The sequence below is a fragment of the Dysidea avara genome, chromosome 1, assembly GCF_963678975.1.
Source record: "Dysidea avara chromosome 1, odDysAvar1.4, whole genome shotgun sequence".
NCBI classification, from domain to species: Eukaryota; Metazoa; Porifera; class Demospongiae; order Dictyoceratida; family Dysideidae; genus Dysidea; species Dysidea avara.
The window spans coordinates 45,320,276-45,346,307 of record NC_089272.1 but is presented as its reverse complement, the minus strand read 5'-3'; the positions used below and the strand labels follow the sequence as shown (position 1 = coordinate 45,346,307).

Below are 26,032 nucleotides of genomic sequence, written 5' to 3'. Positions count from 1 at the left end.
TAACTACTTAACTTATTTTCAAAATAATATTGAGATTGTCTAAACTACAGCTTTCATTAAAATACGGTAGGCAATCCTCTCCCATGCAGTGCCCATTAATAGCATCCATGTTTCAACTTTATGCACTGTGTAAATAATATATTTGTTTAAGACACTCTTTGTTCTGCTCCACTACCTGTTCATGACAGAGTGCTCAATCTTTCCATTCTTATTCACTGTGACATTCCATTATGTTATATTTAGACACATGCATGTACAGACAGTATAATTACAGTAGCAGTAGAGATATTTTCCCAGATGTCATTATAACTGGTCTTGAGCTTACCTAAAAGATTGTTATTGTTGACTAAAATGACACACTAAATTCAACCGTTTACTATTTATTTTCAAAAAATTTCCTGTGAGGGCCTGCCCCAATGGCGGATCCAGGATGGAGCATCTGGGGAAAATGCCCCCCCCCCCCCCTCCCCCCTTTCTGAGGAGCCAGCCATAGCTACGTACTTCCGATTAAAATATTAAGCTTTATGTCAGGCCAAGATCCATTTTAAAAACTGATGAAAATATGCACATTTTATTGCAAAAGTGCCTGAAACTAAAGTGAACCAAAGTCAAGATAGCTGTGAAATAGTCACCCAGCACCTTCATGCGTACTAAGCGCCTCTAAAATAATTATTGTGTTGCTGTTGTTCAAGACATTCAGAACCTTTAAAGCAGCTTTTAAGACTTCACAACCATCTCCAAAGGTCAAAATGGCAAAAATCAATAGTGAGACATTACTAAGAGGTGATTATTTGCTGCTTCAAAAATGCAACTACTAACAAGAGAATCTGGCATTGGATATACTAGCACCTAGGGTTACTATATCTATGATCTGGCTCTCCCCAACCACCTACAACTTAGCCTGTTTGTGCCCCTCCCTTTGCCAGCTCCTAGATCCGCCCCTATGCCCCAGACCCTCCAGTCTCAATCTGCATCATGCAGTATAAAAAGGTCCACTTTTCTTCTACTCAGATAAAAGTCCGGCTACAGCCTAGTAAATTGATCTACTACTTAAATCGTATACCTACAAACAACACTCAATGTCACCTTTCTCCTACACTGAATTATTTTACTGATTCAATACTACCTATACTGATATCTACTGTAGTGTCTATATAGTTTCAATTTATTTCATATGCATAAAATTTGTTTGCCATTAAATGCTATCAAGCTTGATGCTAATTGCACTGTACCTGGATATGTAGGCATTCATCAACTCGTTATTGAGTGTCCTTTTCTCCCAATGAGAACTACATACAGATACAACATTAAGAAAAGCCCATGTGGTATAATAGGTACGTACGTTGCTACATTAGAAGTTCCTTCATTTTCCAGTGCCACACCCTCAATGTTTTCACAGGAGTAATATGACTTTGCTACCTCCACTGCCTGAATCAGCACATTAATTTTTTAATTATATGATGCTGAAAATCAAACCTTTGGGCCTTTAAATATGCCGTAACGTCCATATGGTCCAAAACGTACCCTCCCTGGATTACTACTCACACCGACATAACTATGAAAGTGTACATGCATATTATATGTATCAGCATGTATTTTTATAAGTACATAACTTACTATTTAAATAATCGAATTGAATATCCCAGTGCATGGATTATCTCATGCAATATCGTGGAATAAATATCATAATTTGAGTCTATAAGGGACTGTGAGTAAAATATATAATAATGACAATAAACTCAATGCTGATGTAGATGTGGAATTCAAGGATATACATAAGGTAAATGTGACCAGGCCTGCATGCCATACTGAAACAGAATATTTGAATTCTGTAACTTGCACTTTAAAACCAATTAAAAGGCTGAAAGTTACATTGCCATAGCATAATGTTATGAGTAACGAAAGTTTGAAAATGTAGGCAAATATAATGTGTCCACATGCCCTATTTTTGCAGGCCTGTCACAAATAATTATAAATGTACATAGGTGGAGGGAAAAGAGTGCTCCACTTCCCATGGATTTATATATCCATAAGTTAGCAATAGGCTTGAGTACATTATGCTTTTTAAATTACCTATTATTCTTTTTGGCAATTCATTTTTATTCACCTATTATTCCCAAAATTATTCCCAAAATTATTCCCAAATATTCCTGGAGTAATTCATGGAATTGTAAAAGTCAAATGGATATTTTTTTTCTGTAGCTGAAAATATAACTACTTGCAAGCATTAAAACTATACCCAAAGATCAAGATACTCTAATAGAGCGGTCACAATTAAACTTGTCTGACTGTCCTATTAGGGTAAGTAACTGTTCTATTAGAGTATCTCAATCTTTTTGCCTGATTTTGTGCTAGCAATGATTGTGGATGTTCCTTTACAAATTTTCCACAATACTACATGAAAAATGTATGAATTCTAATTAATTATTCCAGAAGATCATCCTATTATTCCTGATTCTTTTTACCACCGATTATTCCAAAAATTATTCTGGCATAATGTACGCATGCCTAGTTATGTAGCACAAAAAAATTCTAAACTTTAAGTGCCCTCAGAATTGATCTCACGAGGTTAAATTTCTAAAGTTTATATACTCCCCACAGAGAAATCAAGCCTCTCATGCAAGGTTTGCTTGCACACTACTGTGCCTATGAGTTTGAACAGAGCCTTTATATCTAAAAATATATTGCCATGTCTAAGATGTACATAATTTAAAATTAATGGCATAATGTGAATATATCAGCAAATTTCAAGCAGTTTAATACCACACTTATTTATTTTGGTAGGAGCCAGTTCACAGTATACAGTGACTCACATGTGGTGTTTATATTATGCATAAATGGCAATTTACATATTTGTTGTATACAGTGGTCCCTTTATTATCCAAATTCATTGGGCCCTCAGTGCATTCAAATAGTCCAAGAGTTCTGCTATATCTTATATTTAATAGTTATAGCATGGCCATAAGGGATTTGCCTGATATATAATATGCCCAAGCCTGAGGATGCTGGCACATTTATCAGGCAAATCCTGAGTGGCCATGGTATAAGTAATATACACCACTCTGGTATGCTCACCTAATAGGTGAAGGAAGACAAATCTACATTCACCACATTACTTTTATACAGAGGTTTGCAAACATTGATTATGGGTTTAAATTGTGGGCACAAAAAATGATTATGGGTTTTGCTGGTTGTAGTGTTACCATATTTAACCCAATAACTACTTTGTGGATGCCTAAAGTGCTAAAATAAGTACTGAGGCATACAGGTTGAAAATGTCTGAGCTGTCTTGTCATGTCTTTAAAATGTGCTGTGTAGAAAAATGATCCCCACATTTGTGAAAATGATTTAGTGATGTCTAGTAACTGAACTAAGTAAGCAATGCTGATTTGCTCAATTATTTTTACTTCAGGACAATGCCTACTCAACATGTTAAACTCAAACCCACAATGCAAAACTTTAAGGAGCTCTATATAAACAATCAAAGAGAACTGATGTTTTGTAACTGCCTCAGCATCAAAGGCAGTTAATAGTGATATTGCATGAACTCTTGAAATGTAGCTTTGTAGTTTCCTTTGATCTGAGGTGTCAAAGTGGTGTATAGACAGTATACAAAACCCTTGTACCTACAAAATAATACACTATATTACCGGACATATATTGATGTGTCCAACCACAGGTCTGTTGTTATCGCTGCTGTCCAATACACAGTAGGAAGCATGAGCCAAAGAGCCAGCTCTACAATATGCTAAAATAATAAAATACACTTCATTCACATTTCTCTTACACAGACTTTCTGTATAGAACTTAAACTTATAATAAAGACAATTAATATTAATATTATTTACACAATTTGCATAAATTATAAATACTTGCAAGTTTGTAACTCGACACAAGATTGTAGTACTAGTGTTGTGATGGCTTCTTAGTGATTGATATGCAGCAAAAATTCAACACAGTATATAAATGTTTGGCAAACTCATCCACCAATAAACCACGGATTCTTGTTAAGCCAGGTCTTACACAAGGATATAGAAACTACCATTTGAGCTTGCCACAGTACCAGAAAAAACAACGTACCCTTGAGTAGTATGAGTAATCTGAGGATTAAAATGACAGACAGGTAGTGTTACTGTAGCTTGGTTTTGTCTGATGCGTGATTTGGATTGGTTTTCTATAAATGTGATCACATTAATTTAATGTTCATTCTACAGTATGTGGTTATATTAAAATTGTTTAAAGCCACATTCATGATAGCATGACATTTATTTTTATGAATTTGAAGTTGGTGAGCCAACTTTGGCATAGACACAAATGTTGCATGATGGAGATGATATCAATAAACCAGTTATACTAACAGAACTGTAGCCAGAACCTGGGCTGAACATCAAAATAATATCGCACACTATCACATTCCTTTGAATTATGGCTAGTTCCATATAAATGCATAGTCCTGTTAAGTCACTGCATGGTGAAGGTGTGGAGGAGGAAGAGCATTAACAAAAATAAATCTCAGCTATATACATTTGAAATCAAGACACACGGTAGTGTGTCGTGCGGCCCAAGAAGCCGGCGCGCCACACCGTGAGTATATTGACAGGAAGAACGAAAACGTCATTTTCACACCTTTGTATCTCGGTGATCACGTATCTGATTGGAACCAAATTTGCTACACAGTTGCCCGCCAGCCAAGGGAGTCTACATTCCAAATTTGAAGGAAATCGCTCCAGCCATTTCCGAGATACGAGCTGCCAAAGTTTCGTTTTTTTTTCTTCGTTTTTTTTTTCTTCTTCTTCGTCTTTTCGCACACTTGCAAAAATTGCTATAACAAGCAAACGCGTACTCCGATCGCCTTGAAATGTGGCACACAGAAAGGGAGTCCAAAGGCGAATCCTAGCATCAAATTTGGTACAAATCCGATGAATGGTTCAGGAGTTATGACCGATTATTCGCGTAAAACAAGATCGATTTGTTGTCACGCCTACAGGGTAAACCGCTTCATGGAATGAGTTGAAAATTGCTATGTAGATGGAGTAACCATCGTAGGAGTGCCTTTTGGTGGTTTGAAAGGAATCGAGATAAAGACCACGGAGATATGACACAAAATCCAACCTGTGTCACAATTACGCGATCGATTTTTATGAATAAAAAAGTATTAGTTTTCACACCTACTAGGCAAACCGCTTAGAGCAATGAGCTGAAAATCGGTGCATAGCTGGAATAATCTTCATAGAAAGTCCTTGCAGTAGTACAGAAGAATCGGATTACAAACCACTGAGTTATGATTCGAAAGCCAACTCCGTGTAGCAAATGCGAGATCGAGATACTCTAATAGAACAGTCACCCTAATAGAGCATTCGGCTAATTTATTTACTCCATTATAGAATTTTATTACATCACAAGTTATTCTGTAGGGAGTTCAGCTGCAAACAGTTAATCTTATAGACAGTTCAGCAAGAAGACAGTCACCATGTGGAGAGTTAAGCAAATATACCACTATAGAGATTCAGAACATTACAAGTCACACTGAAGAAAGTTCAGCTATAAACAAGTCATGCACTGTGTAGAGAATTCAGCTACAGTTAAGTCACTCTCTAGAGAATTCAGTTACACAGAATTCAGCTACACACAAGTCACTGTGGAGAGAGTTCAGCTACAAACAAATTACCCTTTAGAGTGATCAGCTACAAACAAAACACTTTGCAGGGTGTTCAACTGCAACAAATCAATTACCTTTAGAGCGATCAGCAATGAACAAATCAACACAAATCTACCTGTAGAGAGATCAGCTAGAAACAAATCACCCTGAAGAGAGTTCAGCTACAAAAAATCGCCCTGTAGAGACATCAGCTAGAAACTAGACACAATGTAAGGAGTTCAGCTACAAGCAATCACCCTGTAGAGAGTTCAGCTAAAACAAATCAACCTGCAGAGAGATCAGCTACAAACAAATCACCTTATAGAGAGTTCAGCTACAAACAGATTACCTGTAGAGAGATCAGCTACAAACAAATCAACCTGCAGAGAGATCAGCTATATACACACAAATCAACTTGTAGAGAGATCAGCTACAAACAAATCACCCTGTAGAGAGATCAGCTAGAAACTACACACAATGTAAGGAGTTCAGCTACAAACAAATCACCCTGTAGAGAGATCAGCTACAAACTAGACACAAAGTAAGGAGTTCAGCTACAAGTAAATTACCCTGTAGAGAGTTCATCTACAAACAAATCAACCTGTAGAACAATCAGCTAGAAACAAATCACCCTGTAGAGAGATCAGCTAGAAACAAATCACCCTGAAGAGAGGTCAGCTACAAAAAAATCACCCTGTAGAGAGATCAGCTACAAACAATTGCCCTGTAGAGAGATCGGCTACAAACAAATCAACCTGCAGAGAGATCAGCTACACACAAATCAACTTGTAGAGAGTTCAGCTACAAACAAATTACCCTGTAGAGAGATCGGCTACAAACAAATCAGCCTGTAGAGAGTTCAGCTAAAACAAATCAACCTGCAGAGAGATCAACTACAAACAAATCACCTTATAGAGAGTTCAGCTACAAACAAATTACCCTATAGAGAGATTGGCTACAAACAAATCAACCTGCAGAGAGATCAGCTACACACAAATCAACTTGTAGAGAGATCAATTACAAACAAATCACCCTGTAGAGAGATCAGCTAGAAACTACACACAATGTAAGGAGTTCAGCTACAAATAAATCACCTTATAGAGAGTTCAGCTACAAACAAATCACTCTGTAGAGAGATCAGCTAGAAATTGGACACAATGTAAGGAGTTCAGCTACAAGCAAATCACCCTTTAGTGAGTTCAGCTACAAACAAATCAACCTGCAGTGAGATCACCTACAAAAAAGCACCTTGTACAGAGTTCAGCTACAAACAAATTACCCTGTAGAGAGATCGGCTACAAACAAATCAACCAGTAGAAAGATCAGCTACACACAAATCAACTTGTAGAGAGATCAACTACAAACAAATCACCCTGTAGAGAGATCAGCTAGAAACTAGTCACAATGTAAGGAGTTCAGCTACAAGTAAATCACCCTGTAGAGAGTTCAGCTAAAACAAATCAACCTGCAGAGAGATCAGCTACACACAAATCAACTTGTAGAGAGATCAGCTACAAACAAATCACCCTGTAGAGAGATCAGCTAGAAACTAGATACAATGCAAGGAGTTCAGCTACAAGCAAAATCACCCTTTAGTGAGTTCAGCTACAAACAAATCAACCTGCAGTGAGATCACCCACAAAAACGCACTTGTACAGAGTTCAGTTACAAACAAATCACCCTGTAGAGAGATCAGGTAGAAGAATTCACCTTGTAGAGAGTTCATTTACAAAGAAACCATCATATAGAGAGTTCAGCTACAAAGAAATTACCCCGTAGAGAGTTCAGCTAGAAGAAGTCACCTTGTAAAGAGTTTAGCTACGTACAAAGAAACCATCATGTACAGAGTTCAGCTACAAAGAAACCACCTGTACAGAATTCAACTACAAACAAATCACCTTGTATAGAGATCAGCTAGAAGAAGTTACCTTGTAGATAGTTCAACTACAACAATTCACCCTGTAGAAAGATCAGCTAGAAGAAGTCACCTTGTAGAGTGTTCAGTTACAAAGAAACCATCATGTAGAGAGTTCAGCTGCAAACAAATCACTCTGTAGAGAGTTCAGCTACAAAGAAACCGCCATGTAGAGAGTTCAGCCTCATACAAACTACCTAGTAGAGAATTCAACTACAACAAATCACCCTGTAGAGAAGAAGTTACCTTGTAGAGAGTTCAGCTACAAAGAAACCACCATGTAGAGAGTTTAGCTGCAAACAATTCACCTGTAGAGAGTTCAGCTAGAAACAAATCACCCCGTAGAGAGATCAACTGGACGAAGTCACCTTGTAGAGAGTTCAGCTACAAAGAAACCATCATGTAGAGAGTTCAGCTGCAAACAAATCACCCTGTAGAGAGTTCAGCTAGACGAAGTCACCTTATAGAGAGTTCAGCTACAAAGAAACCATCATGTAGAGAGTTCGGCTATAAAGACACCACCATGTAGAGAGTTTAGCTGCAAACAAATCACTTGTTACAGAGAGTTCAGCTACAAAGAAACCATCCTGTATATAGTTCAGCTACATTTCAAGTCACCCAGTAGAGAGATCAGCTGCAAAAAAAATCCTGTGGGGAATAATGAGCATGTAATAAATATATGTATATAATTTGTATAATTACTAATAAAATCAAAAATAATTGAAGTACTAAAATTCTTCTTTAAGTTCTTTTCTTCTTCCTGTGGCAAAGAAAAAAACACATGGGTTAAAAAAGCCCCAAAGCCAGCCATAGGCCGGCTTTGCAGTATACAAATACAAAAAGAAGTGATATCTAATCAAAAACAGCCAAGCTGTAAGAAAAGGTGCGGCCCCCATAAAGGCCATGGTGAAAAAAGATGTGAAATCCAAGGTGGCGGCCAAGAAATGGCTGTGATGGTAGGTTAATGGTTACATTTTAATAACGGCAATTCAGGTGAATTTTGTGCCGCTTGGTCTTGGCACCAAATTCACCTGAATTGTTGTTATTAAAATGTAACCATTAACCTACCATCACAGCCATTTCTTGGCCGCCACCTTGGATTTCACATCTTTTTTCACCATGGCCTTTATGGGGGCCGCACCTTTTTTTACAGCTTGGCTGTTTTTGATTAGATAAATACTAACGTATTATATCTAGTGTTTCTGACAATTCTATGCAATGTTAAGCGCATGAAGAACTTTAATTTTTATAGATTTCTTTTTGATAAGCTTGAACCTGTGAAATACAAAGACATTCAGGAAAGTACAACACTGAGGTACACAAGAAGTTGATTTATGAATGGTTAATGTTAGTCTCAAATGCCAGTCGCATTTATAACAGGGTCTTGAAAGCAGACAAAATAGAAAGAGCAGTCACCAGTGAAATCAACAGTGAAATAAAATCATGTACTGAAAATTGCCCTCAGATTTAAAGTAATCTCAAGTCTAATTTAAAAACTATTTGGAAATAGGGACTCAGGAGCGGGTCTAGGGGGTGGGCTTTGGGGGCTGAAGCCCCCCTTCACTTTTAGGCTTTACTTGATCAATATACTGAGGATTATAATGAAATTTTGTCTTAGCATAATTATATGATCACTAATAATACAAATACTCATAAACCCACCTTATAAACATCTTTCCAAGGCATTATTAGTGGATTTATGCTAAAGGTTATGCAACAAGGACCCGGATCAGCATTGGAGGTGTACAAGATCGAGATACTCTAATAGAACAGTCATCTAACTACTCTAATAGAACATTCAGTGTAAGCATAAAAGTTGGTTCTGTTATTGAATTTTTCCAAATTTGCCTGCACCTATACATACAATGAAGTGCAGTGGTCTGTTTAAAAGGCTTTTTCATCTAGACTACTTGTGTAGTTATTACCGGCACTGGTATACTTAATTCAGGTACACAATTTCCATTGAAAATGCTCTCAGATTCAATCTCATATCATTCAAATTTCAAAATTTGCCAGTTTCAACATTATTATTCTATCATGCATGCAGTTGTGAGAGGGTGCATCATGTGCTTGGTTGTCTGAACCTACCCAAACCTTTCCATTACCAAATACTGCAGAGAGCCATATATCTAAAGGCAGTATATAAAATATCTACAGGCAGAAATAAGCATTTTATGTGGAAATGTCTCCAAATTGCAGTATTTTAGCATCTACTTTTCAAAAATTTCCTGGGGGGGGGATGCCCCCAGACCCCCCTAGTTCCAGCATGCAAAGCATGCTGGGAGGTGTGCACACCTCCACCCAAGAGATTAGTACCTTGAGTTAGCCCCCTCTTTTATAAATCCTAGATCTGCCCCTGGGACCTGCCCTCAGACCCCCAGTTTGCCTGCTTCATATGCTAGTGTCTAGATAGCTATGCCTTTCCTATTACCTGGTAGGTAGATCAAGGGTGGATTTAGGGGGTGCTTGGGGGGCTGAAGCACCCCCTCTAAAATTTTACAATGAGCAAGCTAGGAAGCTTCTAGAAACTGTAGTACAGATGCAGTTGCACATGTATGGGCAATGAAAAGATGGAAAGAGCAAGGGGAATAGCTAATCTTATCCAAGAATTACTAAGAGGGGTTCAAAATTATACTTTTGGTGTAAGTCTTGCCTTTTTAAGTTACTAAAATCAAATACTCTAATAGAACAGTCAACTACTCTAATAGAACATCCATCATTAAAAATATAATTTTCAAGAAGTTACCAGAGTGCAAACTGAAGTTAAACCTATTCTTTAGACCTGTGCACTGCTACCCTCACCATTGTACCAGACATCTTGCTATATACCTATCACTTTAGAAAGGTTTATACCTTTAATGTACTAAATAGACACTATCCAAAACCACGCCCACTTTTCGGATGCCATTTTGAATGGGGCCAATTTCAATTATCACTGACTGCACTACATTAAAATTCAGCGATGAAGAAAGTTCAAACTAAGTGGTATTGTCAAACAATAGTCCATGGAAGCTTTTAATGCTGTAAATTCTTTGTTCTGGCTAAAGGCAGGTGATTATCAGGTGATGAACAAGGCACAAAGCACTGATGACACTAATTCCCTTGTTTACCTGTACAAGGAATGCCCGGATGGTCAGCCGCTACTACGGTTACTATCACTAATAATTTACCGCAGTAATGGATACTAAAACACTATCTATTTGCTTCCTGTGTGGGCCGGGGTGCAGGCCAACAAGGCAATTTGAGCTGTAGATGCTTCATGCCTTGTTCAACCCTGATAACCACCTGCCCCTAACCAATTTACAACCTTGAAGACTTCCATGGCCAATTGTTCAACAATACCCCCTAGTTCAAGCTTTTATTCATCATCGGATTTCAATGTAGCGCAATCGTAATAATTGATACTGGCCCCATTCAAAATGGCGGAAAGCTGTTGCTATGATGATTATGTAGTTTTGGAGTGTGTCTATTGTATAAAACAATATTAATTGAAAATCGTTTCTGAAAACAGCCTTTTCTGTCAAATAGTTTAAGTTTTGTAGGCTCTGCTACAAACTTGATTCTTAGGTTGAAGTGCTTCTCTTGCAAGGAAAACTATAGGCACTCTTATTACAATAGTGAATTTCTTAGTAATAGTTAGACACTCGCAATAGGTGTCTTTGAGGATTTAAAAACCTGAGGTGACGTCAATAATTACCGAGGCGCAGCCGAGATAATTATTGACGTCACCAATGGTTTTTAAATCCTCGAAGACGCTTATTGGGAGTGTCTAAGTGTTTTAGACAATGGCGTAGAAGCAGTGAGTTAGTATAGAGAGTTCCCATTGTAAACACCTAGGGTATTTCAGCGAGCAAAAGATGTGAGGTCGCGCAAGCTCGCGCGCAAGCCATGAAGCGCGAATAACTAAAGGTTTGTAAAGTTGATAAAAAGTATGTTTGAGGCATTATAGATACGTGTGAATGGCAGCAAATGGGAATAGCCAGTGCCAACATGGCTGTCTTGCATGGTCTACAGAGCGTGCTTTAATATGGCGAAGGCCACAAACTGAATTAATGGCTTGTACCATGATGGTCTATAAATCCGCTGAGCTACCCACGATAACAGCGTACCTGAGCGTAATTTCTTTGTAATAATCTGCTCGCAATCGCTTGGTGTTTACTGATGTGCGAAATACTAATTGTCCACAAAAGGCTAATTGCATTACTGTAGGCCACATTGTGGTTGTAAACAACTGTCGGGTGTCTTACCAGTAAGACACCTGATACCAGGTTTCTTCGCAAATAAGAGACCTCCACACATCAAACGAAATGCTTCATTCCATTGTCTAAATATTTATAAAGTTCACAAGGCCACAACACCCGAGAGCTGTTTGTTTTTGTTTCCCTTACTTGATCAAATCCCATACTAAATCTTGCAGCTTCTGGAGTTTGCCCTATCAAATCCCTTGAAACTCAACTTAAATGATACGGCAGCATTTATGTTGTCATTATTACAGTATGTGTGCTAAAAAGGGGTTAGTTGTGGCCAAAAACTAGTTGTACCTTTAGACTAGTTGTAAACAATTATGGATCCATCATTTTAAAAGTTAGGTTGAAACAGCAAACTGCACCACAGAACAGTGGTTATATATATGAAGTAGATCCAATCCTGTGTTTATATATTCTCCTTGACCTTACATTCAATTAACTATATACTCTTTATTCTCTTTGACAAGCCACTATTATACATTTTCTTAAAATCTAATAATAATAAACAGTGTGTAGTTCTGTTTTTACTTCCAACTGAATTCATTCATCTTGTACCCACATTTGGTTAAAACATAGATAGTATATTCTACGGTACATTGAAAATACTATCTATGGTTAAAAATAGCTTTTAAATTCAATCTTGTGATAGCCATTTTCTAAAACTTTTTCAGGGGAGTATGCCACCAGACCCCCCTAGCTGGAGAATTCTATACATGCTGAGTTCACATGCACTCCACACACTGGTGAATCTTCTTACCCTCTCCACTTACACTTACCCTCTCTACTGTTTGGACAGCTAGTGTAGTTTGAGCCATGAGACTGTAAATTATGCTATACTTCAGAACACTAAAATTGATTGTGTGTAGCTGATACCCATATGTTTCCACTACTAGTTCTATAAAATTGAATTTAGCTACAGGCTGTGCTCTTTAGTTATATTGACAAACTGTAGGAGAATAATGGTATCACATTAAAGAGTGACATCATTTTTCACTCAAAATTACTACCAAATTAAATCTCAGTAGGCCAAATTTGCATTTTTTTGTGGGGGCATGCGCCTAGACCCCCTAGATAGAGCATGCTCTACATGCTGAGTGCGCTTCTCACACTAGTTGTATCAACTTTCTTGCCACACATATAAGTGTTCATGTTAGCACCCCCCCTTCTGAAATCTTAGATCCGCCCCTGTAGATGGGGCCAAAAGTTTGGCTACACTTCACGACACTAAAATGTACAACACTGTCTACACAACCAAACTAAATGCCTCAGCAATGTAAATGGATGTCTAGACATAATGATGATTACTATAGTATGTGGGTGATGTAATACTAAAAAAATAGTCAACTTACGAGTTCTGGATGATGCTGACACAAACAGTAAATAGTCAGTATTAGGGATTCCAGTGCCGTTTGGACCTTGTAGAGTACACGAGCTTTGAGAGGATGAAGAACACACTTCTCTGACACCAATGTATGATAAAGGAATTGTCCGAAAGTCATTACAGACATAGTTACTCTGAGATGGTAGAGGTGATCTACATTTACCCCGATTGACTCCAGAAGTATATTCAGTACAATTTGGTGGGACGCGAAAATTACCTTGTACTGGATGTACCAGCAGAAGAACACTCTCTAGTGTCTTAATGGCCTGTGACAAAATGCTGTTACGCCCTTGTACATACGGAGAAACTTTACGGTCAATACTAAAAAGTTCAGGGTGTATTCTGATGTTGGCACAGGTTGGTGAAGTTTGTCTTTTGTCTTCTCCTGTATTCACATTCTGACTTGCAAGATCAACTATGTGAGGGTCCCTCTTTGCAATCTACATATGTAATTAACCACAAAATGTAAGGAAAGTGCATGACAATGCATATTACAAAATTTTATAAGGATCATTACCCCTAAAAAAGTGTGAGACCATCTGAAATGCAAAAATCTAATCCTTTCCTTAGCGATGCTACAGAAGTTTATTGCTTACACATTTGCAATGGCTCATGCAAGGATTATACTTCAGGTGATGATCCCTTCTTTAAAGCACTGCATGCTCATTGTAATGTTCCGTAGTATGTGTGTGTTAACTTGTTTTGTAGAATTATTATACATACTGTACAGGGCCATAATTGCACTACTAAAACATGTCCCATTCTAATTATAAAAGAAATTTTTGCCACTTAATTCAACTCTTGCAGACACGGTATGATAATTCCTATCATGTCATGCAAATAAGCAATGCACAAATATGTGCCATGCATGCACTACATGTGTCACATCAAAATTATGTCTAACAGCATACCTTAGCAGGGTGCACTCATTCACTGCACTGGACTGGATTTTTGGACTAAACTACTGGACTGTGGGTTTTTTGTGTTTTACTTCCTTTTGTGGCTAGATTTAACCACAGAACCATCTTATAAATTTAGACTATTACCCAGGAGACATAAATAAAAGTTGTACTTATTACATAACCAAATGTTGGAAAATTGGTTGCATTTGACACCTAAAACATTTAATGATTAAAAAATAAGCTTTATTATGTAAATCCACTTGTTAATCAAATTAATCAATTCTCAATTTTTTGAAGTTTTTGAAATATCTTAAAGCTGGTAGCACAATATGTAAAAATTTGCCTGTGCATATGTGAGGTTGGTGGAGGAGTGATCTTGTGAGTTCCTTGCAGGTTTATATGACACAGTTATTGTTATCATGATATTGCTAATAACATAGTTGTCTGTTAATACAAACCTATCACTATGACTTGCATTCTCAGCTCCTCAGTTTATAATGCTTTTAAACTACAATTTGTTCAAAGTGTTATTAAATGCAGCTTTGTACAGCCTTTTGGATAGTGTGTGCATTGAGAAACATATTTCTGGCTAACTCAAGGGCTAACTGTATCTCTAATTATAAGAACTGTTCATAGCATTGCCGTACACAGGAAAGGCAGCCAAACTCAAACTATTTATTGCTATCAAAGAATCTATACACATTGCTTTAATGAGAATTAAATTTGTGTGGCATTTATGAAGATGCTCACACACTTAAAAACTAGCAGCATCACACAGTTCTCATTAACACTTTAACAATAACATTGTATTATCTGATTAGCTAATATTACTTTTACAACTTGCACACCTCGCACATGGCCACATTATGATATCATTCCTATTTGTTGCAGTTAACTCTGCTTTAATTTGACGCGCACTTTTTTTACAGCTACAAGCTGTTTTTGGATGGGATTTCAATACTTTTTGTTAGAATAAGCATACACTGTTGAAAACAATAGGTGAGTTTCCATGGTTTTGACAGAAACCCCAGATTACAGTGACAGAATATTAACATACAACTGTAATTTTAGTGGTATGCAACTGAAGTCAACTAACACCCATTTTAACTAATAAACCCTTAGTACCACTTTGCCTTTCATCTTGTACTGCATCAAGATACTCCAATAGAGCAGTCACAAAACAGCTGTAACACAGCAATCAATATTACAGCATAGTTACAACTTCTGCCTAACACTGGATTGTATAGTTTAAATTACTAGCTACTTACAGACTTTACAATATAAAAATACAGCACTTGTAGAAACGTGACTGTTTTATTAGAGTGATTCACTGCTCTATTAGAGTATCTCAATCTATTTCAAACATTGACTAATTCAAGCGGAGAAACCACCCCCTTGCCCATATCAATAGGAACTCTTGTGAAATGAAATAAGAATAGTAGAGAAATGGCAAGTATGTACAGAGTAAATAGAAGGGTGCGTAATTATGTCCTGTTGTAAATAAATGCTTTAAAATTTATATTACTACTAAATAAGCGCACCAGAATAGGCTGTCATCTTTGAGAGGCTGTTGTCTCATTGCTTGTCTTTTCGTGTTAGTACCACTGAGACACAATTGGTGAGTCTAACTATAAATGTATTTGTGTTGTAAAACTTAATTGTAAAAAGGCGATTAGCGCATACCATGATAAAACATGTGTTTGTACCTCGGTTTGTACAGTAGACCATGGTCTCTCATGAATATTAGAGATATTGTATAGCCTAAATATTTCGAGGGGCAAATATTCTGAGGGGCAAATATTTCGAGGATGAGCAATGTTGCTAAAATAAAATTTTCATGGATTTGCAAACACTCCCAAATGTATTAGACTATATGGAGGTTTAAATATTTCAAGGCTAAAATTTTCGCTGATGACCCCCAAAACCGCAAAATCAGCGACAATTTTCCCCCTCAAAATATTTAGGCTATACGGTAGAGTGGTAACACCTGACGTCACAGTCGTTACATAATCTAATCCAAAACAGCCAAGCTGTAAAAAAAGTGTGCGGCCCTCAAAAAGGCTATGGTGAAAAAAGATGTGAAATCCAAGGTGGCAGCCAAGAAATGGCTGTGATGGTAGGTTAATGGTAAAAATTTTAATAATGACAATTCAGGTGAATTTTGTCCCAAGACTAAGCGGCACAAAAATTCACCTGAATTGTCGTTATTAAAATTTTTACCATTAACCTACCATCACAGCCATTTCTTGGCCGCCACCTTGGATTTCACATCTTTTTTCACCATAGCCTTTTGAGGGCCGCACACTTTATTTACAGCTTGGCTGGTTTGGATTAGATTTCATTTCTTTTTGTTTTTGTATACCCCAAAGCCGGCCTATGGCCGGCTTTAGGACTTTTTTAACCTATCTTTTTTTCTTTACCACAGGAAGAAGAAAAGATGAAGTAGATGTACTTTAAATATTTTATCAATAAATGTACAAATTATATATATATAATACATAATTATTATTGATTACAGAAATCTCCATGGTGGTTTCTTTGTAACTGAACTTTCTACAAGGTGTCTTCTTCTAGCTGATCTCTCTACAGGGAGATTTGTTTGTAGCTGAACTCTCTACAGGTGATTTGTTTGAAGCTGAACTCTCTAATGATGGTTTCTTTGTAGCCGAACTCTCTACAAGGTAACTTCTTCTAGCTGATCTCTCTACGGGGTGATTTGTTTGTAGCTGAATTCTGTATAGGTGATTTGTTTGCAGCTGAGCTCTTTACAGAATGGTTTCTTTGTAGCTGAACTCTCTACAAGGTAACTTGTTCTAGCTGATGTCTTTACAGGGTCACTAGTTTGTAGCTGAATTTTCTACACGGTGGTTTCTTTGTAACTGAACTCTCTACAAGGTAACTTCTTCTAGCTGATCTTTCTATATGGTGATTTGTTTGTAGCTGTATTCTGTACAGGTCATTTGTTTGCAGCTGAGCTCTTTACAGAATGGTTTCTTTGCAGCTGAACTCTATACAAAGTAACTTCTTCTAGCTGATGTCTCTACAAGGTCACTGGTTTGTAGCTGAGCTCTCTACATTGTGGTTTCTTTGTAATTGAACTCTCTACAAGGTGACTTCTTCTAGCTGATCTTTCTACCGGGAGATTTGTTTGTAGCTGAACTCTCTACAGGTGATTTGTTTGCAGCTGAACTCTCTAAATGATGGTTTCTTTGTAGCTGAAGTCTCTACAAGGTAACTTCTTCTAGCTAATCTCTCTACAGGGAGATTTGTTTGTAGCTGAACTCTCTACATGATGGTTTCTTTGTAGCTGAACTCTCTGCAAGGTAACTTCTTCTATTGATCTCTCTACAGGGCGATTTGTTTGTAGCTGAACTCTCCACATGGTGGTTTCTTTGTAGCTGAACTCTACAAGGTGATTTCTTCTAGCTGAACTATATCTTTCCATAGTTGCATGAATTCCCTACAAGGTAACTTCTTCTAGCTGATCTCTCTACAGGGTGAATTGTTTGTAGCTGATCTCTCTACAGGGTGACTTGCTTGTAGTTGATCTCTATACAGGTTACTTGTTTCTAGCTGATCTCTTGAATTCTCTTCAGGGTGACTGCTCTATTAGGATGACTGCTCTATTAGAGTATCTTGATCTCGCACTTGCTACACCAAGTTGGATTTCGTGTTATAACTCCATGGGTTTAAGTATGATTCTTCTACACCATTGATGAACCTTTCTAAGATGAATACCGTATTGCCTCGAATTACGGCCGGTCTCGTATAAACGCCGGGTTTCGTTTAGGGGGGTAAAAGCACAACTACAGAAATAAACGCCGGGGTCTCGAATAAACGCCGGGTACTTTTAAGTTTCTAATAAATTTGGGCAGTACCACCTGGTTTGCACCTGATATCGAATGGCAAAGCGGAAAGCTTCTTATAATATTACCTTCAAGTTAAAAGCTGTAAAGTTTGCCGAAGAACACAGTAAGGAAGGTTCCGCACGACATTTCAATGTTGATACCAAACGAATCCGTGAATGGTGTAAGCAAAAGGACTCATTTACAGAACAAAAGAAGAAAGGCAACAGCTCTCGAAAAAGGCTTACAGGAGCCGGCCGAAAAGTAGACGATGTTGAAATGGAAGAAGAGCTTTTCGATTGGATTGTTGAAATGCGCGGACAAAATCTTCGGATTTCGTTGAGGATGATACAAATAAGGGCCAAGGAATTGTCCAGTTCTGATTGCTTTAAGGCAAGTCGTGGGTGGTTGTATCGCTTTCTGAAACGCAAGAACTTATCTTTGAGGAGGAGGACTACTTTGGCTCAGTCAACACCAGCTGATTGCATTCCAAAGCTGGTAAATTTTGTCCTTCATTTACGACATCTTATGATAAAATCCAGCTTTAGTGAACAAAATATAATTGCCATGGATGAAACTGCATGCTGGATGGACATGCCATCAGACACTACCGTCACATTTTCTGGTTCACGTTCTGTGCCTCTGAAGACGACTGGAAATGAAAAGAACCACTTCACAGTGGTGTTATCAGCTAGGGCTAGTGGCATGAAGTTGAAGCCTTTTATAGTTTTTAAAGGAAAAGGTACTAGGTTGATCAAAGCACTAGAAAAGATCCCTGGTATTGTTGTCCGATTCAGTGCGAATGGCTGGATGAACGATGCGCTTACAGTGGACTATTTGCAAAGCATTGTTGGTGCACTAAGCTTTGGTCAGAGGCTCCTTGTTTGGGACTCGTACAAGTGTCACATAAGCAGTACCGTCAAAGCAGAAGTTTCTCGATTGCGACTCAAAACAGCAATTGTGCCAGGTGGTTGTACAAAATGCATTCAAGCCCCTGATGTGGTATGGAATGCAGCTTTCAAGAGCAAAGTTAGGAGTCGGTATGATCCATGGATGGCTGATTCAGCTGGTCACCAATTCACACGTGGTGGCAGTTTGAAGGCACCTTCCAGAGTTTTGCTTTGTGAATGGATAAAATCTAGCTGGGCGGAAATTTCCTGTGAGACCATTAAGGCTTCCTTCAAGTCTTGTGGTATTACAACAGCCACTAGTGGTGCAGAAGATAATCTCATTCACTGCTTTAAGGAAGGCCAACCATGTGCAGATGGGAAGTCGATGCTAGATGAGAAATCACACCAGTTATTACAACGATTGCAGGATGGCGACATCGATCCGTTTGCAGAGGAAGATGAAGAAGAAGCTGAAAGTAATGAAGTTAGAATAGACGAAGATTTAGACGAAGATTCAGAAACAACCAGCAGCGACAATGACAGTAGTGAGTGACGGCAGTGCTCAGGACCATAGCTAGTTACTGCATGTATTCTATGTACAATACATCATTTTCAGTGTGATTTCTTATCATGTATATACTGTACCTATTCTAATCATGTTCAATCATTAATATAAATTATTGATTTTTGCCAATAACAACATGCATACATTTCAGTCAATCTTTGTCAGTATCAGCCTCTGCAAGGAGCTTCTTTAGTTTTTTTACATGCTTTGAAGGCCCACAGTAAATATATTTGCAAGGTACTTCTAGGTCTTTTCCTTTCTTCCTTCTTCCAGTAATACGACAGTATACAGAGCCCCCATGTGAAATAAAACGCCACGTGATCATTGCAAAATTTTCTGGAATGTGGCCTACTATCTGGTGATCTTTAATTACAGCTACGGCGAAATCATCATATGGATTGTTGTACTCTTGTTCGAGGTAGAGTTGCTCTCCTATTACTGGTGTCCATACTGTTTTATAAACATGGTGGCCTCGAACCACGCTATAGATTTCGTAGTCTGCTTCACTTCGTAGTCTACTTGCTTCACTCGTCTCACCAGCTGCCATGGTCTTCTAAACTCACCAGAGCTAATAAACGCCGGTCTCGTATAGTAGCCGGTCTCGTTTAGTAGCCGGGGTTAAAAGTTGCTTGAAGGAAATAAACGCCCGGGCCGTAATTCGAGGCAATACGGTACTCCATCTGTACAATGACTTTCAAAGCATTACCCCAAGCGGTTTATCTGGTAGGCGTGGCAAGCAGTCGTTTTTTATTAGCTAATCTCGATTGCATAATTGTTACACACTGTTGGTTTTTTCGTTGTATCTTCCTGGTTTTTAACTCGATTTCTTTCAAACCACAAAAAGGTTTGAGGCTCAATAGTTAACCTATTCACCCACCGATTTTCAGCTTCTTCCCATACGCGGTTTACCCTGTAGGCGTGACAATATATTGGTGTTATTGTTTGTGAATAATCGCTCAGAACTCTTTGCCTGTTTATTGTATTCCAGCCAAAATTGGTACCGAGATGCGCCTTTATACCCCCCCTTCTGTGTGACAAATTGCAAGGCAATCGGATATGGCGTTCGCGTTTTATAGCAGTTTTTGTAAGTGTGCGACAAGAGGAAGAAAAATAAGAAGAAAAAAACGAAGAAACTAAGCCAATTTTTGAAGTCGCATATCTCGGGAACGCGTGAAGCGATTTCGCTTAAATTTGGAATGTGGAGTACTGAAGTTGGAGGGAGTGTCCACAGCAAAAATCGTCTTGTTTCGTCAAGGCAGCACAGAGCTACGGAGATGCGAAGATTGCGTTTTCTTTCTTCCTGTCAATATACTCACGGGTGTTGCGCGCCGGCTTCTTGGGCAGCACGACACACTACCGTGTGTCTTGATCACTTGATGTATGACACACTGCCGTGTGTCTTGATGTCAATATACTCACGGGTGTTGCGCGCCGGATTCTTGGGCCGCACTACACACTACCATGTGTCTTGATCACTTCCGCTGAGCAGAAATTGTACACATGCCATAGGGGCACGAGTTTACTTTGCCTGAGGTTTGTTGAGACTGCCTTTCTAAATGAAACCATGTTGTCAGTAACAAAGAAGAGAGTAGTATAACAGATATTTAAGTAATGCAGGTTAGTTTGATCCGTGCTGGGCTAGTTATGGCTGATAATTGCGTGGGAACAAGGAGTTTGACACTTCTGAAAAGTGCGATAGAAGATTCCCACAACATTAATATTCGACAAATCGACATACAATGGTGTATTATTGTTCATTCTTTCTTACTGAAGTGTTGTTTAGTGACAAAGGCTTTCTCGAGTTGAGCCCAAACTAACAGCCGTTTTATCCTGGTAAACTAACCTGACAATTCCTTCATCACAAGATTGGACAGAGTATGCCTCTGTGCCCACTGTTTGAGCATTTATTATTGATTTATATTATTATCAAAGCTAGCTAGCTACCTTATAAACCAACCTGATGCCCAAGTGATGTTTTTCATCATGTTTCCCAACTTCTGATCTATGTCCTGAGTACGTTTCATGCCAACTGGAGCACCAGAAGCCAAGTTGCAGCCTCTTGAAGGTGCTCTGCCATTGAATTTGCCCCAATTTTTTTCCCGCGGAAGTTACGGTTACGCATTTTAACGCAATTTTGTGACGTAAAGGTTATCGCTCTATAGAGTACTTGCTAGGCGGACATGTTTCGGGACAACTTTGTATGGCGCATATTGGGTCAGAATGAAGGTAACGAGATTTATTCACCAAGCCCTGGGTATAGTGGCACTGGGAAGTGGGGCTGGTTTCGAAATAGAAGATCTTATCATTAGCTTCGTGAAATGGGTGGCTAATTAAATTTCGATACATTACTCACCGATTCTAACTTCTTCGCATTTTTTAAATAAAGTTTAAGTATTAAACACAGTTAATGTTGTGAAGCGTAGGCTGTGCAAATACCCAAAATATTAGCATGCAACAGTGGGCTGTAATAAGAAAAACGCATGCGCAACAAAGTGAGCAGAACACGTTGGCAGTAATTCATACCTGTTGTAACAAAACTTGCCAGTTACAGTGGCTTTAAATCTTCAAGATGAATACTCGTAGTGCTCGCCGGCTGAGGAAAGGGAGGGTCGTCGTCCTTGGGAAGGTCGACTGCTGGATTGAGCAAGCGAAGAGCTTTGTCACGCCGGAGGAAGGGCCGCCTAAAGGAACAAGCATTCCGGACAGGACGACGACACGACAAGATGCGATACTACAATGCTAGTAGCCGCCTTCAGGGTCGTTTCTACAAGTTGCTTACCTTGGCCCAAGCACGGTGTCACTGTCGCCTGGAACAGCTCCGATGCCGCTGAACTTAATATCAACAGTAACTACAGCTCCACCTCATACCATAGCCAGTTCGTCGGACGCCACCTAATCAACAAAAATGTAGGGAAATCACGTGGTGAGCATCAATCAGAATCTTCGAGGACAAACACCACGACTATCGCGAAACGGCCTCAGTCAAGATGCTGCATCGGCTGTAGTTCTGACTGGATTCCTTCACTGTGCCAGCCCGGATCCCTTCACCATGCCAGCTGCTACCACAAGTAGAGATTGCTATTGAGGGATGCTCGCAGTTCAAATCTTTGTCAGGAGAGATGCTCTTTTGTCCTGCCTGCAGTCACAGACAAGCCCCTCCAGTTCAGAGTGCCATCAGGAAATTGGGTTGCTAACAGCTGCTTGCCTCTCCCATCCAGGTCAGTATCAGGAGACGCTCTCCCAACCAGATTACTAGCTGAAGATGCTCTCCCATCCAGATCATTATTAGGAGACGCTCTCCCATTCAAACTGCCGATGCTCTCCCAACCAGATTGCTAGCCGGAGACGCTCTCCCATCCAGATCACTACCAGGAGACGCTCTCCCAACCAGATCACTAGCTGAAGATGCTCTCCCAAACACCACGACTATCGCGAAACGGCCTCAAACAAGATGCTGCATTGGGTAAGCAACAGTATAATACTAATTGGTGTACTAGTATAATCTTGCACACCGTCCCCACACACACTGTATATATTTGCATGCAATCAGTGGGGATGTACAGGTACATCGTATCAGTGGCCAATATGGCGATTTTGTTTTTTTTGCCAATATCGGTTGGTCTCAATATAGCCGCCAAAATCAATATAATATACCGAAATAGTCTTTGCCATGGTAAAGCCGCATTATACCCTCTGTTATCTAGCAAACAAAGTTGGGGAAACAGTAGTTTTATCCTTGAAAAGTGCTACGCTACGAGAAGCCATAGAAATACGCGCATAGCAAACATTCTTTGTTATAACCATACAAAAATGATCATAGTGGAGAGCTATAAAAAAATAATAATAATAATAATAATAATTAAAAAAAAAAAAAGCAACCATGGGATGAATAAACTAGAAACACAGCTTGAAACAACCAGCCATCTCTACAAGCCATTAAAAATACGGAGTGATTTGGACTTATCTTGGTGGGAGCACGTACTAAATAATAATAATAATAAAATAATTAATTTGTGGGTGCCTCACGGTCTGGGCTGTTAATTGAGGCCACACCACCACAGGCAATCAACCATTGGCAGTGATTGTTAGGACTACTTACTAAGTGTATCTTATGGCAAGTTAAAGTTTCTCAGTTTCCTCTAATCTAAATCTTTATTATATTGGGTCGGTATCGGTGTTCTGACTCAGTATATCGCTTTATATTGAAATTTCTCTATTGGTACACCTCCAGTAAAAAGGTGAAATAATAAGAGTTGCTTTGTATAAACAACAACACAAACACATGGTTATCATAAATTGTATGTTGAAAAGCAGCCAAGTACATGTTAGAACTTTGCATAGTAGTTTCACAGTGTTGTGCCAGCTTCTTGCACACCATACCCCTTGAGTCTTATAATAGTCCCAAAGAAAAGTCCATTTTATTGTCATTAAAGGAAACTTCAACCTATACATCTTCAACAGGAATTGTTTCAAAACACAGTGCTTGCTCTAATGTGTACACGATACAGTGTCTTCGTCATATATCTGTAGCTCTATGGTTAGGATCTGTTCCACAACTTCGCCAGGCAATTGGTACGGGGCACACCATTGGATTGTTAGTTGCATGTTAGTTTGCGTGTACGTTATGTCTTCCTAATGTTTATGTTGTCACACTTGCTTGATATGTATGTCGTCACCATTGCTTGTCCGTATACCTACGTATGTCACTGCCACTGCTTGTTTTGTATGTCACCGTTGCTCAGCTTGCACATCATCATCATCATCTTCTGTATGCTGCAAGCATAGCTTATCTTGCATATTACTAGATGTTGCCACCATCATCATTTCTGCACATTGCATGGTCTAAATAAATAACCTTGATGCTTGGGGGGGTAGATCACGATATACATAATACATATCATGACCTACCTATGGCCTCTATTGTAAAGAGTTTAGGACAGAGACGCTTCTCTGCTCTAAACTCTTTCATTACCCAAGCATCAATAAACCAAAAGTACTTCCTACTTTGGCCCCGCTGGAATTACATAACCTTGCCTAGGCCATATACCATGGCAGATGAGGCCCCCTGGCACTTACCACACCCCCTCCTCAATCAATGGATTGCTGGAGGTGAAGAATGAAGATCCGAGGAACAGAGCACGTAAATAGGTGAGTGGTAGCGTAACTAAACATTAAATAAAGTTTAAGTATTAAACACAGTTAATGTTGTGAAGCGTAGGCTGTGCAAATACCCAAAATATTAGCATGCAACAGTGGGCTGTAATAAGAACAACGCATGCGCAACAAAGTGAGCAGAACACGTTGGCAGTAATTCATACCTGTTGTAACAAAACTTCCCACCCTGTCCCTACCCACTGAACAGTTCACAAACTTCACTACACACAGGTACTCTATGTTAATTGGCATGGTATGCTGGCAGTTAAAAATTCTAGTCAGTATCCCATTGTCAATAGTGGTACTTACATACATATGTAGTGTAAGCAGTGGAGCAAGCTAAGTAGACACATAATGTGGTTGTTGTTGTACTCTAAACATTTACATGAAAGACTGTACTATCATACGCATGTTGTTGCGAGTTCTTCAGCTGTAGGTCTGACTGGATTCCTTCACTGTGCCAGCCTGGATTCCTTCACCGTGCCAGCTGCTACCACAAGTAGAGATTGCTATTGAGGGATGCTCGCAGTTCAAATCTTTGTCAGGAGAGGTGCTCTTTTATCCTGCCTGCAGTCACAGACAAGCCCCTCCAGTTCAGAGTGCCATCAGGAAATTGGGTTGCTAACAGCTGCTTGCCTCTCCCATCCAGATCAGTATCAGGAGACGCTCTCCCAACCAGATTACTAGCTGAAGATGCTCTCCCATCCAGATCATTATTAGGAGACGCTCTCCCATTCAAACTGCCAACTAGAGATGCTCTCTCAACCAGATTGCTAGCCGGAGACGCTCTCCCATCCAGATCACTACCAGGAGACGCTCTCCCAACCAGATCACTAGTTGAAGATGTTCTCCCATCCAGATCATTATTAGGAGACACTCTCCCATTCAAATCGCCAACTAGAGACTCTCTCCCAACCAGATCACTAGCTGAAGATGCTCTCCCATCCAGATTAGTATTAGGAGAAGCTCTCTCATTCAAATTGCTAACTAGAGATGCACTCCCAACCAGATTGCTAGTTGGAGACGCTTTTCCATCCAGATCAGTATTAGGAGACACTCTCCCATCCACAAGAAGACACTCTCTGTCACGAGCACTATCAAACCTTTCCCAGCTATAGAGTACCAACCAGCTAACCACCATAGAGAGACCTCAGTGCTACTATCACGTGTCAATGCTATTTCACACAGTGCCACTCTCAACAGTGGACATTGACAACTCTGAAAAAAAAACCGTCACGTCCTGACCATTGTACCACCTGCGCACAGGTGTTGATGCTGTCATCACAATCTGGCACCTACACATAGGTGTTGATGCTGTCATCACAATCTGGCACCTGCGCACAGGTGTTTGATGCTGTCATCACAATCTGGCACCTGCGCACAGGTGTTGATGCTGTCATCACAATCTGGCACCTGCGCACAGGTGTTGATGCTGTCACAATCTGGCTAAAGCCACGTGACACAAATTAGTGGTGACCCGCAGGTCAACACATCA

General features: G+C 39.2%; 1 protein-coding gene across 1 annotated transcript in view; it reads right to left on the bottom strand.

Annotated features, from left to right (window-relative positions):
* Window positions 1-26,032, bottom strand: part of LOC136265708 (uncharacterized) — an 83,173-nt gene that overhangs the window by 50,094 nt on the left and 7,047 nt on the right. Inside the window, exons 2-7 of the mRNA XM_066060613.1 lie at window positions 13,150-13,621; window positions 3,651-3,748; window positions 1,618-1,706; window positions 1,477-1,555; window positions 1,343-1,428; window positions 1,233-1,289 (exon numbers count right to left, since the gene is read on the bottom strand). Of these exons, the coding sequence (XP_065916685.1) occupies window positions 1,233-1,289; window positions 1,343-1,428; window positions 1,477-1,555; window positions 1,618-1,706; window positions 3,651-3,748; window positions 13,150-13,621 (881 nt within the window). The remainder of the gene's footprint in view (window positions 1-1,232; window positions 1,290-1,342; window positions 1,429-1,476; window positions 1,556-1,617; window positions 1,707-3,650; window positions 3,749-13,149; window positions 13,622-26,032) is intronic.